This window comes from Mobula hypostoma, chromosome 30 (genome assembly GCF_963921235.1).
Source record: "Mobula hypostoma chromosome 30, sMobHyp1.1, whole genome shotgun sequence".
Classification (NCBI taxonomy): Eukaryota; Metazoa; Chordata; class Chondrichthyes; order Myliobatiformes; family Myliobatidae; genus Mobula; species Mobula hypostoma.
The window spans coordinates 14,390,785-14,405,234 of NC_086126.1; the positions used below are offsets into that span (position 1 = coordinate 14,390,785).

At 52.8% G+C, this 14,450-nt stretch overlaps 1 protein-coding gene across 1 annotated transcript in view; it reads left to right on the forward strand.

Moving 5' to 3' along the window:
* The window catches only part of LOC134339633 (girdin-like), a 93,561-nt gene that overhangs the window by 22,395 nt on the left and 56,716 nt on the right, over positions 1–14,450 (forward strand). The window contains 2 exon segments of the mRNA XM_063036313.1: positions 8,631–8,700; positions 9,377–9,435. Coding sequence (XP_062892383.1) covers positions 8,631–8,700; positions 9,377–9,435 — 129 coding nt within the window.

Sequence of the window (14,450 nt, forward strand, 5' to 3'; positions counted from 1 at the left end):
CTCCATCTGTCTCTGTCCATGATGGTCCTCCATCTCTCTCTGTCCATGAAGGTTCTCCATCTCACTCTGTCCATGATGGTCCTCCATCTCTCTCGGTCCATGACAGTCCTCCATCTCTCTCTGTCCATGATGGTCCTCCATCTCACTCTGTCCATGTGGTCCTCCATCTCTCTCTGTCCATGATAGTCCTCCATCTCTCTCTGTCCATGAAGGACCTCCATCCCTCTCTGTCCATGAAGGACCTCCATCTCTCTCTGTCCATGACCGTCCTCCATCTCTCTCTGTCCATGACCGTCCTCCATCTCACTCTGTCCATGATGGTCCTCCATATCTCTCAGTCCATGATGGTCCTCCATCTCTCTCTGTCCATGAAGGACCTGCATCTCTCTCTGTCCATGAAGGACCTGCATCTCTCTCTGTCCATGAAGGACCTCCATCTCTCTCTGTCCATGATGGTCCTCCATCTCTCTCTGTCCGTGAAGGTCCTCCATCTCTCTCTGTCCATGATGGTCCTCCATCTCTCTCTGTCCGTGAAGGTCCTCCATCTCTCTCTGTCCATGATGGTCCTCCATCTCTCTCTGTCCATGATGGTCCTCCATCTCACTCTGTCCATGAAGGACCTCCATCTCTCTCTGTCCATGATGGTCCTCCATCTCTCTCTGTCCATGATGGTCCTCCATCTCTCTCTGTTCGTGAAGGTCCTCCATCTCTTTCTATCCATGACGATTCTCTTCTCTCTGTCCATGACGGTCCTCCATCTCTCTCTGTCCTCACCTATATTCTCTGTTGTTCCCCAGGTGTGGTTCAGGCTTCTCATTTCAAGGTCCCTATGGTAACCATGATTAAATATGACTTCTACAGCAAGTGTACAAGTGAGGACATAATTGTAACAAAAAAGAAAACCCAGGTCCATTGTTGTCCACACACATGATACTGGAGGAGCTCAGCAGGTCAGGCAGCATCTATGGAAAAGAGTAAGCAGTTGACGTTTTGGGCTGAGACACTTCATCAGGCCGTGATGGAGGGTCAACACCTGATGAGGGGTCTTGGCCCGAAACGTCGACTGTTTGCTCTTTTACATGGATGCTGCTGAGTTCCTCCAGCGTTTTGTGTGCCTTGCTCCCGTTTTCCAGCCTCTGCAGATGTTCCCGTGTTCGTCCATTGATGGCAAGGTAGTGCCGGTCGGTTCAGGATCCGAATGGCTGAAGGGGAGTCGCTGCTCCGGAGCCTGGCGGTGCGGAACTTCAGGCTTCTGCACCTCCTGTCCAGCGGGAGCTGCAGGAAGATGTTACGGCCCGGACGGTTGGGGGGGTGGCGTGGTCTCTCCTTGAGGCAGAGCCTCCTGTATCTACGACCGACGGCGGGGAGGGACGTGCCCGTGATGTACCGGGCTGAGTCCGCGACTCTCTGCAGCTTCTTGCGTGACTGAAGCGGCTGTCTCCCATGCTAATGTGTCCTCTCTCAAACAACGGGCTAAGTTAATGTAGAGACGTCTCGGGAGAGGCTGGGGAGGTGGGATCTGTATTGGAGTTCAGAATAATGGGGCGGCCTTGTTAAAACACCTCGCGCATCGAGGGGATGGGACGGGGGGGAGATGTGGTGACGTCTCCACCAGTGGGGGGGGGTCCTGAGCGAGGGGATGGTGTCTACAGCATTGCGATTGTTTAACACTGAGGCGCGTAGGGACTTCTCATGGGGATGGGGTGGGGAAATCTCTGGCATTCTCTCCCCACCCCCCGGAGATTTGTGGGGTCCGGATGAAAGAGGAGGGAGCTAAATTTTGCTGAAAGGTCTGAGGGACCGAGGGCAGGGGAGGAGGTGAGGCCCCGGCTGGGCCGGGCGAGCTGTGAGACAGGAGGGCAGGCTCCGATGGGCCACCCCTCTTCCCTTGTGTGCCCCGTTCTTGCACTCGACCGGCCGTCGGAGGGTGCACCGAATCACGCCCTCCCCTCTGTTACCGATCCGTCGGAGAGAGCTTCAGCATCCCCCTGTATGCCCCCCCCCAACCCCTCCCACTTACAGTGCAACGGAAGCAAGGTTGGATGACCCTACACCCGACAGTTCGGACTCCCCGGCCACCCGGCCCGCTCCATAATCGGGAACGTGAGCACACTGTCTGGAGCTGAGATCGGGAATCCCGGACGATATTCAATTCGTGCGGGCTCCGTGTAAATTCTCCCAGCCCAGTTTAAATTGATAAATTAGTTTATTATTGTCACAATAAAAAAAAACTCGTTTTAAAACATAGAACAGCACAGGCCCTTCGGCCTGCAAATGTTGTGCTGACCTTTTAACCCACTCTAAGATCAAACTAATTCTTCCCTACAACATACCCCCCCCCCTCCATTTCTGTATCATCTACGGGCCCAGCTATACACGGGCACGCAGTCCACGCGTGGTGATTAGCACACCGTGCGGCCCGGGTTCAATTCACGCCACTGCCTGTAAGGAGGAGGTTGTACGTCCTCTCTCTCCCCCCCGCCCCCCATCCCCGTGACCGGGTGGGTTTCCCTCCGGGTGCCCTGGTTGCCTCCCAGGGTCTGCAGACCTACCCGGTTGGTTATATCACTAAGACTTCTGCACGGTACTGTAGTAATTTTATGTATTGCACTGTACTGCCGTCCCGAAAGAAAACAAGTTTCATGACATGTGCGAGAGATGATAAACCTGATTCTGTTCGGGGTCTCTGTGGTGGACTGAGAGTGGGAAGGGGGCAGGGAGAGGGGAATCATGGTTGGGAAAAGGGGGAGGGAGCGGGAAGCACCGGAGAGACGTTCTGTAATGATCAATAAACCAACTTGTTCGGTTCGGTGGGAAAAAGCCTGCCCGCATTTACCCTATCTGCACCCCTCATAATCTCCTCTCAATCTTTTACATTCCCAGGAATAATGTCCTAACCCGTCCAATCTTTCCTTACAACTCAGACCCGGCAACATCCTTGTAAATTTTCTCCGTGCCCATCCCTGAGGGGCCCAGAACTGCTCCCGACACTCCAAGTGAGGCCTGGCCAGTGCCTTGTGAAGGCCTCGGTGTGACAGCCTTGCCTTTGTGTTCTGGCCCTCTCGAGGTGAAAGCTGACGTCGCCATTGGGGCTTCCCGGCCGCCGGCTCACAGCCTGCGACTACCCTGCCGGCGCGGGCCCCGTGTGCGAGCGTGAATAAGCCGCTCGAGCCCCGGCGCTCCGCCCGCCCGGCTGCTGAGCGTATTGTTCGTGTTTCCTCCCTGCTCCTCCCCGCCCCCAGCCTCTTGTTCTGGTGAGGGGAAGAGTCCCTCCACCCCGAGCTTGTGGTTCAGTGACGCGCCAGCTTCCTCCCAACTTGCTGAAGTGTTTCACCGGCCCGCAGGCTTCAGGGCGGGAGATTGGTAACTTCCTCCCCACCCCCCCACAAGCCCCTGGTCGGGAAGAAAGGACGGGAGATGCGTGAACTCTCCCAGAGGTTGGGCTAGAGTTGTGGAGACAGGAGCAGAGCTAAAGTTGAGCCAAAAAAAAAACCGATGACGTGCTGGGTCTTGAAACCATGTTTTCCTATCCTGCTGAGTCATGGGGCTCCGAACTAGGCCCTTCAGCCCACAGTCCGTGCTAGCCATCCCTTCTGACCCCACGTACCCATCAGATAGACTCCAGAGAGCTCCCTGGACTGGCCGCGCCGTGGCTTGTCGGGGAAACCGCCCCGCGGAGTGTGGTGGGCGCAGGTCGGCACGTCACGGAAAGCAGCCGGCACCGTCAAAGACCCGGGCACTCTCTCCGCTCGCCCCCCCTCCCATCGGGCCTGCAAGCGCGTCCCACCGGGCTCCAGGAAGGCTTCTGTATTTGTCAGCGTGGGGTGGGGAGCGCGTTTGTGGATCTGACGGGAGCCGAGGACGTTGGGGGTGGTGAGGGAGGAGTGCAGCGGGAGGGGAGTGGGACAGGTGGCAGAGAAGGAGTGCCAGGGGCAGGGGGTGGCGTGGGTGCGGGCACACCCAGCCCCGAGACACCGGGCAAGGTCATTTGATTCCAAACAATCGGGTTATTGATCATTTCAGAACGTCTCTCTGGTGCCTCCCGCTCCCTTCCCCTTTTCCCGACCAGGATTCCCCTCTCCCTGCCCCCTTCCCACTCTCAGTCTGCAATAGAGACCCGTATCAGAATCAGATTTATCACCACTCACATATGTCATGAAATTTGTTTCTATTTTTTTTGCGGTAGCAGTACTGTACATAAAATCGAAGTCTACCAGGATGCTGACTGGTTTAGAGAGCGTGTGCTATCACAAGAGGCTGGATAAACTTGGGTTGTTTTCTCGCAGAGCCGGAAGCTGAGGGGAGATCTGATCGAGGTCTTACAAGGTTATGAGAAGCATAGATAGAGTGGACAGGGAGTATCTGTTTCCCAGCGTTGAAATGTCTCATCCCTCCCTACATCCCCCCCCCCCACACGCACACGCACACAGTGCCAGACGTTGAGATCGAACCGGGGTCTCTGGGAGGGAGTGACCCTCCCCGGCGCTTGCCAAGCTTGGCAATTAGCTTGCCGGCGTCCGATCAGTTGCTGGCGTTTCGCTCCGGGAGTCCTTGCGCTGATGTGGGCCCCGGTTCGCAGGCCTTGGTCCTGGTTGGCTACCCCTTTAAATTCTATTGGCTCGCATTTCTACAAACCCCTAAGAGCCAATAGACACCCCCCCCACACACACACACACACACACACACCCAGTGTCTGTAGCCTCCTCCGTCTTTACTTCGGATGTCCCGTGCCTGCGGCATTCCTGGCCCCACTCTAGTGGGAGCCCCATCTCCCTGCTTCGACGCCCGTCGTATTGTACTGCGCGCAGGAGCTGGAGTCGGGGACCCCGCCCCGAGCACGGGCTCCAGCGGTGGGAGAGAGGAGTTTTGCCTGAATTCTGCATGGAAGCAGCCCCCCCACCCCCGACAGTTCTGCCTGTGTCACCACACCCCCACCTTCCTCCTCCTGTGTCTCAGTTCTGGTTGTCTGCCAGGAAGTTCAAGTTGCATTCTGACCGCGGCCTCGATTTCCTTTTCTGTGATCCGGGGCCAGAATTGTACGTGGTGGCTGTGGCTGTGGTCTAGCTGAGCTCTGACACGTGTTCCGACTGTGTTATTTCTGTTCCTTGGTTGCTTCCCCCCACCCCTGCAGTGTGGCACCTTCTCTGAACTCCCCCCGCCCCCCAACTCATTGTATCTTTGGGAAAAAGTCCCTCAGAAAGATGGCGTCCTTCATTAAGGACCCCCATCACCCAGGACATGCCCTCTTCTCATCGCTACCATCAGGGGGGAGGTACAGGAGCCTGAAGACACACACTCAACGATTCAGGAACAGCTTCCTCCCCTCTGCCGTCCGATTCCTGAATGGACACTGAACCCATGAACACTACCTCACTACTTTCAAAATTCTGTTTTTGCACTGCGTATTGAATTTAAATATTTAATGTATACTAACTGTAATTCAGGTTTATTTTCTATTATTGTGCTGCTGCCGCAAAGTTAACACATTTCACGAGGTCTGCCGGTGTTTCCTCTCCACACCTCCCCCCCCGGCAATTTAAAAGTCCTCTGCGACGTTCGGGAGCTGGCCCCACCGCCCTTCTGCAGATCAGAGAGAAAGGGTTTGCCTTGTCTGCACGCCCCGGTCTGGTTTGGCCCATCGCGCCTGCAGCGACAGCTCTCACTCGCACGTTTAAGCTGAGGGCTGAGTTGTGCGGCCCCCGCAGAAAATCGCCTCCCGCCATTCGCCTCTCTGGGGTAGTTGATTGCTGGCCCCGCCATCTGTATGTTCAATACTTGTACCCGCCCCTCCCTCTGTGTATTTAATACCCACCCCGTCTTCTGTGTGTTTAATTCTCTCTGCCCGCCCTGTGTATTTAATGCTGCTGCTACACTCCCTCTGAACATATCTAATGCTCACCTCCCACCCATATCTCTGTGTTTAATAGCCCCTCACTGTGCATGTTAAATGTTCATTCCCCCACCCCTACCTCTGTGTGTTTAACTATTTTCCCGCCCCCCCACTCTGCATGTTTAATGTTCACCCCCACCCCTACCTCTGTGTGTTTGATTATTTCCCCCGCCCCTCTCTCTGCATGTTTAATGTTCATTCCCCCACCCCTACCTCTGTGTGTTTGATTATTTCCCCCGCCCCTCTCTCTGCATGTTTAATGTTCATTCCCCCACCCCTACCTCTGTGTGTTTAATTATTTTCCCGCCCCCCCTGCATGTTTAATGTTCACCCCCACCCCTACCTCTGTGTGTTTGATTATTTCCCCCGCCCCTCTCTCTGCATGTTAAATGTTCATTCCCCCACCCCTACCTCTGTGTGTTTAATTATTTTCCCGTGCCCCCCCACTCTGCATGTTTAATGTTTATCCCCCCACCCCTACCTCTGTGTGTTTAATTATTTCCCACCCCCCCCACTCTGCATGTTTAATGTTCACCCCCACCCCACCTCTGTGTGTTTGATTATTTCCCCCGCCCCTCTCTCTGCATGTTTAATGTTCATTCCCCCCCCACCTCTGTGTGTTTAATTATTTTCCCGCTCCCCCTGCATGTTTAATGTTCACCCCCACCCCTACCTCTGTGTGTTTGATTATTTCCCCCGCCCCTCACTCTGCATGTTTAATGTTCATCCCCTCTACCCCACCTCTTTGTGTTTACTGTTTCTTCACCTCTCTTCTGCATGTTTATCTCATCCCGCACCCCTGCCTCTGTGTGTTTAATACTTAACCCCATCTTTCCCCACGGATTTAATGTGCGCTCCCCACAGTCCACTGCATGTGCTTGTTCCCCACCCTTGTCTCGATGTATTGAATGTTCTTTTCCGACCTGGTCCTCTGAATATTTAATGCTTTCCCTGCCCACTCATTCCCTGTATTTAATATTCATTTTCCACCCCTCCCTCTGTGTATTTCAGAATCAGAATCAGGTTTATTATCACTGGCATGTGACATAAAATTTATTAACTTAGCAGCAGCAGTTCAATGCAATACATAATATAAAAGAAAAATAATAATAATAAATAAAATAATGATAATAGTAAATAAAATAATTGTCATGGTCCGGTCCATGAAGTCCGCATTCCGGTTCACAGTCCGGTCCATCGATCCTTGTTCCGGGTTTTCCTGTTTTCTCCCTTGTCCTGTTGGATGCCTTAATTGAGGCACCCGATTCTCATTTCGGTCTGGCACATAAATACCTCTGCAAACCAGGGATTGTTTTGGCTGGACTGTTCCCTTCCCTTCCTGCCTGAAACCTTCACCTGCAACCTCGTCAGTATCCCCATCAAGTTCAGCCACCGGAGTGAGACCAGAGCCTTGCCACGCCAAGAGAAGGAACTATCTATCGTTGAGTTTGGAACTGTCTCTTCGTGTCCGTGTTCTTTGTATGAGTCCCGGCCCTACGTCCTGTTCCCAAAGAGGGGTCCTGTCTCTGTGTTCCCTGTTCCTGTGCTCATGTCCAAGGCCCTGCGCTCCAAGGAGGAGTCCCGGCCCTGTACCCAAGAGCCTAACTAAGCTGAGTCCAAGATTCAAGCCAGAACTAGTCCGAGAGCCTCGTCCTGTGCTGGAGATTCCTCGCCCAGCCCAGCGCTGGAGTTCCCTTGTCCTGTCCAGGAGTCTCTCGTCCTGTCCAAGCCACGTCCAAGAACCTCGTCTTGTCCAAGTCAAGGCTTTGTGTTCTCATCCTGTCCATGTGCCTCGTCCTGTGCAGGAGGTCCACGTCCAGTCCTTGCCAAGATCCTAGTCCCGAGTCCTAGCCTAGACCCGGGTTCTGGTTCCGAGACAAGACCCAGGTTCCGAATCCTTGTCTAGGCTCTGGTTCCGGAGTTCCCGTGTTCTTAGTCCAGGCTCCTTGTTCCTAGTTCCCCGTCCGGGTCCCATGTCTCTAGTCCAAGTCCTAGCCCAGGCCCGGTTTCCTTGTCCCGTCCAGGGCCTGTGTAACTGTCCAGCCTCGTTTCTTCCTGACTCCCCTTGCTTTCTTGATAAACCTTGTCCTGTTCCTAGTACTTCAGTGCCCGTGTCCTGTACTTAGGTCCGCCAGCAATGCCCCCCTTATGACAATAATAATAAATAAACAAGTAATCAATTACATATATTGAATAGATTTTAAAAAACATGCAAAAACAGAAATACTGTACATTAAAATAAAGTGAGGTCGTGTCCAAAGCTTCAATGTCCATTTAGGAATTGAGTGGCAGAGGGGAAGAAGCTGTTCCTGAATCGCTGAGTGTGTGCCTTCAGGCTTCTGTACCTCCTCCCTGATGGTAGCAATGAGAAGAGGGCATGCCCTGGGTGCTGGAGGTCTTTAATAATGAGACACCGCTCCCTAAAGATGTCCTGGGTACTTTGTAGGCTAGTACCCAAGATGCAGCTGACTAGATTTACAACCTTCTGCAGCTTCTTTCGGTCCTGTGCAACAGCCAACCCCACCCTCCATACCAGACAGTGATGCAGCCTGTCAGAATGCTCTCCATGGTACATCTATAGAAGCTTTTGAGTGTATTTGTTGATGTGCCAAATCTCTTCAAACTCCTAATGAAGTATAGCCGCTGTCTTGCCTTCTTTGTAACTGCATCGATGTGTTGGGACCAGGTTAGATCCTCAGAGATCCTGACACCCAGGAACTTACATCTCTCCTGCTCACAGGAGGACCTCCAACAGTTGGTGCTGATGGCTCCCCCGAATGTCCAGCTGCTGGGACGGGACCCTCTCAGTGGTGAGTGACACTGCTTTATCTGGGGGTGGGGCCGTATTTCTTCATTCCGCCCCCCCCCTCCGTTCCCCTGTCTGTCTCCCTCCCTCATACCCATTTCCATCATTCTCCACCTGAATGTGTCCCATGTCCACCTCTCGCCTGTCTTCCCCTATCTTTCTCCCTGCTGCCTCCCATCCAATGCCTGTCTCCTACCCTCCCTCTCTCCCTCATCATCTCTCTCTATCTCTCCCTCTCCCCCCTTAATCTATCTCTATCTGTATCTCTACCTCTCTCTATCTCCCCCCTATCTCTCCCACTCTCTCTCACACTGTGATCTGTGTCTCCCCACCTGACAGTCTCCTGCCTGAACCCCCCCGACTTCTGACAAACCCATCTCTCCCCCTCAACCTCTCCCCCCTTCTTCCTCTCCCTCCCCACTGACTCTCTCATTTCCTGTCATCCCCTCCGTCTTCCCACCCCCATCCCTCTCCCCCACCGTCCGTTGGTTCTTCAGCTCCACAGTCTCCTGCCTGAACCCCCCCCAACCTCCGACAAACTCATCTCTCCCCCTCAACCTCTCCCCCCTTCTTCCTCTCCCTCCCCACTGACTCTCTCATTTCCTGTCATCCCCTCCCCCCTCCCCCCCGTCCGTCGGTCCCTCAGCTCCACTTTCTAACCTCCGCGTGTCCCTCCACAGACGAGGGGCTGCAGGAACTGAACAAGCTCCTTCTCCTCCTGCTGGGATGTGCCGTCCAGGTGAGCCCCCGCGGCCCCGCGACCGTATCCCCACCCCTCCCGGCCCCGTGCCCCCACTGACGCCGAACGGAGACCCTCCGTTCCCCCACCCAGGGTCGGTCCAGCCGCGGGCTGGAGCGGTCGGGGAGGGGGGTTGGGGGTTATCGAGTGGCCGGCGTGTGTGGAGAGACGTGGAGAGACTGCGCCAAAGGTACTGGGACTGGGAGGGGGTTGCAGAGAAAGCGAAGGTCGAAGTCGGGTTTATCGTCATCTGCGCAAGTCCATGTCTGCATGGGGGTGGGGGTGTTGGGGAAGGGGGGGGGAAACAATGAGAAACTTAATTGCTCCAGCATCACAGGCACGGAGCGTCAGGTAGACAGCATTCCCAAGAAAAATATCAATTAAATGTGAGTTATGCAATAGTTATATAAGCAAGAACACAATTATACCAATCCATTGTAATGCGGAGGTCACAGTGTTTCTATACTGAGCTGGTGATTTAGAATCAGAGTCAGAATCAGGTTTAATATCACTGGCGTGTGTCGTGAGATTTGTTGTCCTTATGGCAGAGTACAATGCAATACATAACAAATAAAGAAAAAACTGAATTACAGTGAATATATATACCAAAATAGTTAAATTAAATAAGTAATACAAAAACAGAAATAAACAAGTAGTGAGATAGTGTTCATGGGTTCAATGTCCATTCGGGAATCGGACGGCAGAGGGGAAGAAGCTGTTCCTGAATCGTTGAGTTCCTGTACCTCCTCCCTGATGGTAGGAATGAGAAGAGGGCATGTCCTGGGTGATGGGGGTCCTTAATGACGGACGCTGCCTTTCTGAGGCACCGCTCCTTGAAGATGTCCTGGACACTACGGAGGCTGGTGCCCATGATGGAGCTGACTGAGTTTGCAACTCCCTGCAGCTTATATCAATCCTGTGCAGTAGCCCCCATCACACCACCAGTGATGCAGTCTCTCAGAATGCTCTCCACAGTACATTTGTAGAAGTTTTCGGGTGTTTTAGGGGACAAACCAAATCTCCTCAAACTCCTAATGAAATATAGCCGCTGTTGTGCCTTCTTTACATCGATATGTTGGGCCCAGGTTAGATCCTCAGAAGTAATTGACACCCAGGAATGTGAAATTCACTCCCTCCACTCCTGATCCCTCCATGAGGGTTGGTTTCTGTTCCCTCATCTTCCCCTTCCTGAAGCCCACAATCAGCTCTTCGGTCTTCCCGATGTTGAGCGCGCGGTCGTTTCTGCGACACCACCTGACCAGCTGGTCTATCCCGCTCCCGTGTGCCCTCTCGTCACCGACTGAAATCCAAATCTCCTCAAGCCCTGAATGAAATGAAATGTTGGGCTGCTGCCGTGCCTTCTCTGTAGGATGACGGGCGGTCTTACCGAGTTGTATAAGGTCAAGGTTCGAGGTTCAAGGTTCGAAGTTCAAGGTAGGGCGGATGCCTTTTTTCCCCCAGGGTTGGGGGGGAGGGGGTGTCAAGAACCAGAGGGCAAAGTTTTAAGGTGTGAGGGCAGAGGTTTAACAGGAACCTGAGGGGCAATGTTGTCACACAGCGAGCGGTCCCTTTCACACCTGTACATGGAATGCAGAGAAAGTGCTTATGATAAGGTCCAAGGGACTTGGATGGGCACATTTGGGATTTACCCACAGGTGACAAGTGAGGTGGAAAATCTAGTCAGGTGGAAGAAGGCAGCATACATGAGGTTTAGGAAGCAAGGATCAGATGGGTCTATTGAGGAATATAGGGAAGCAAGAAGGGAGCTTAAGAAGGGGCTGAGAAGAGCAAGAAGGGAGCATGAGAAGGCCTTGGTGAGTAGGGTAAAGGAAAACCCCAAGGCATTCTTCAATTACGTGAAGAAAAAAAGGATGACAGGAGTGAAGGAAGGACCGATTAGAGATAAAGGTGGGAAGATATGCCTGGAGGCTGTGGAAGTGAGCGAGGTCCTCAATGAATACTTCTCTTCAGTATTCACCAATGAGACGGAACTTGATGATGGTGAGGACAATATGAGTGAGGTTGATGTTCTGGAGCATGTTGATATTAAGAGAGAGGAGGTGTTGGAGTTGTTAAAATATATTAGGACGGATAAGTCCCCGGGGCCTGACAGAATATTCCCCAGGCTGCTCCACGAGGCGAGGGAAGAGATTGCCGAGCCTCTGGCTAGGATCTTTATGTCCTCGTTGTCCACAGGAATGGTACCGGAGGATTGGAGGGAGGCGAATGTTGTCCCCTTGTTCAAAAAAAGTAGTAGGGATAGTCCGGGTAATTATAGACCAGTGAGCCTTACGTCTGTGGGGGGAAAGCTGTTGGAAAAGGTTCTTAGAGGTAGGATTTTTTATGGGTATTTAGAGAATCATGGTCTGATTAGGGACAGTCAGCATGGCTTTGTGAAGGGCAGATTGTGTCTAACAAGCCTGATAGAGTTCTTTGAGGAGGTGACCAGGCATATAGATGAGGGTAGTGCAGTGGATGTGATCTATATGGATTTTAGTAAGGCATTTGACAAGGTTCCACACGGTAGGCTTATTCAGAAAGTCAGAAGGCATGGGATCCAGGGAAGTTTGGCCAGGTGGATTCAGAATTGGCTTGCCTGCAGAAGGCAGAGGGTCGTGGTGGAGGGAGTACATTCAGATTGGAGGATTGTGACTATTGGTGTCCCACAAGGATCTCTTCTGGGACCTCAACTTTTCATGATTTTTATTAACGACCTGGATGTGGAGGTAGAAGAGTGGGTTGGCAAGTTTGCAGATGACACAAAGGTTGGTAGTGTTGTAGATAGTGTAGAGGATTGTCAAAGATTGCAGAGAGACATTGATAGGATGCAGAAGTGGGCTGAGAAGTGGCAGATGGAGTTCAACCCGGAGAAGTGTGAGGTGGTACACTTTGGAAGGACAAACTCCAAGGCAGAGTACAAAGTAAATGGCAGGATACTTGGAGTGTGGAGGAGCAGAGGGATCTGGGGGTACATGTCCACAGATCCCTGAAAGTTGCCTCACAGGTGGATAGGGTAGTTAAGAAAGCTTATGGGGTGTTAGCTTTCATAAGTCGAGGGATAGAGTTTAAGAGTCGCGATGTAATGATGCAGCTCTATAAAACTCTGGTTAGGCCACACTTGGCAGCATCCTGGTAAATCTCCTCTGTAGCCTTTCCAATGCTTCCACATCCTTCCTATAGTGAGGTGACCAGAACTGAGCACAGTACTCCAAGTGGGGTCTGACCAGGGTCCTATATAGCTGCAACATTACCTCTCAGCTCTTGACCTGGATCCGACGGTTGATGAAGGCCAACACGCCGTACGCCACCTTAACCACACTAGAAATATCACACCTGAGTTAAAGGGAAAGGTTGAATAAGTTAGGACTTTGTTCCCTGGAGTGTAGGAAAATGAGGGGAGATTTGATAGAGGTGTGCAAAATTATGAGGGGTATTAAGCAAGCAGGCTTTTCCCCCTCAGGCTGGTGAGACCAGAACTGGAGGTCAGGGGTTAGGGGTGAATGGTTGAAATATCTACGGGGAATCTGAGGGGTGACTGCTTCCCTCAGGGGGTGGAGTGAGCAGAAGAGGTGAACGTGGGTTCAGCGACAACATTTAAGAGAAGTTGGAGCAAGTGCGTGGGTGGGAGGGGTGCGGAGGGGTATGGTCTGGGTTTACGAAGATCAGGCTGGCATGGGCTAGATGGGCCAAAGGGCCTGTTTCTGTGCCGTGGTACTCTGTGACTCTGCGACGTGCAATGTTGGCAGTCACTAGGCTGTGATGGGCCATCACGTCAGGAACGTCTTAAAGAGTCCAACCCATCTAGCTCAGAGCTTGGAGCGGGAAAAGCAGAGGGTCGGCGTCACTCAAGCTTAATGGGGCATTGTTCGGACTGCACTCGAGAGTATTGTGAGCAGTTTTGGGCCCCACCTCTGAGAAGGGGTTGCGCTGGCCACGGGAGTGGGCCCAGAGGAAGTTCACGCGCATGATTCCGGGAACGAAAGGGTTAACGTGCGAGGGACGTTTGTGGGGCCTGGGCTCACTCGAGTTTAGAACAATGGTGGGAGGGTCCTCATTGATGAGAGAGATGAGGCCTCCGTCGGTCAGGGTCAATCATGGATGTTGCGTCCTAGGTACACAAGCCTGGGCGGGACGATATGGCAAGCGAGTTGTTGCCCCATGTAGCAATCTCCCCCTCCCCACGCATCGGATGAACCCAAAGGAATGGCAGAGCCCGATACAGTTTGGCACCAGGAGTTGCCAGTCGGCGTTGAACTCAGCGCAGGCCTACCTCAGAGGCACCAGCTCCAGATTTTTCCCTCGGGGTTCACTCCCGAAGCCTTCCCCGTGACGGGCCCCGTCCGCCCGAAAGATCTCATTGAAACCTCTCGAACACTGAAAGGCCTAGGCTTAGAGGAGGTAGAGAGACGTTTCCTGTGGTGGAGGAGTCTAGGACCAGAGGGCACAGCCTCACGGTCCCTTTAGAACGGAGATGGCCAGGATTTCCTTTCACCAGAGGGTGGGGAATCTGTGGAGGGCAAGTTAAAGCGGAGGTTGATAGGTTGATTAGTCAGGGCCTCAAAGGTTACGGGTAGAAGGCAGGAGAACGGGGTTGAGAGGGATCAGCCGTGATGGAATGGTGGAGCAGACACGACGGGCCGAAGGGCCTGATTCGGCCCCTCCTGTCTTATGGTCTGGTGGAAGATCGCAGACCCTGAGGGGACAGGAGAGAGTTGGAGACATCTCCACCAGCCCGGGGTGAGTCTCGAATGAGGTTCGTAGTTCGATTCTGTTCAAGGTGGGTTAACGCCATTTCCTGTACTTGAACAAAATAATTGTTTCTCTGGATCCGATGCAGCACATTAAAAAAAACACAGAAGATAACAATAATAAAAACACAATAAATATAAATACATAAGCTAGCTTAGGTACATAGATTGTCTGTACGTCTGTAAAGTGACATGAGGCTGTACCTAAGATGGTGGATGGGGCCTAATAGTAGATTGGGCCTAATAGTAGATTGGGCCTAATGGTGG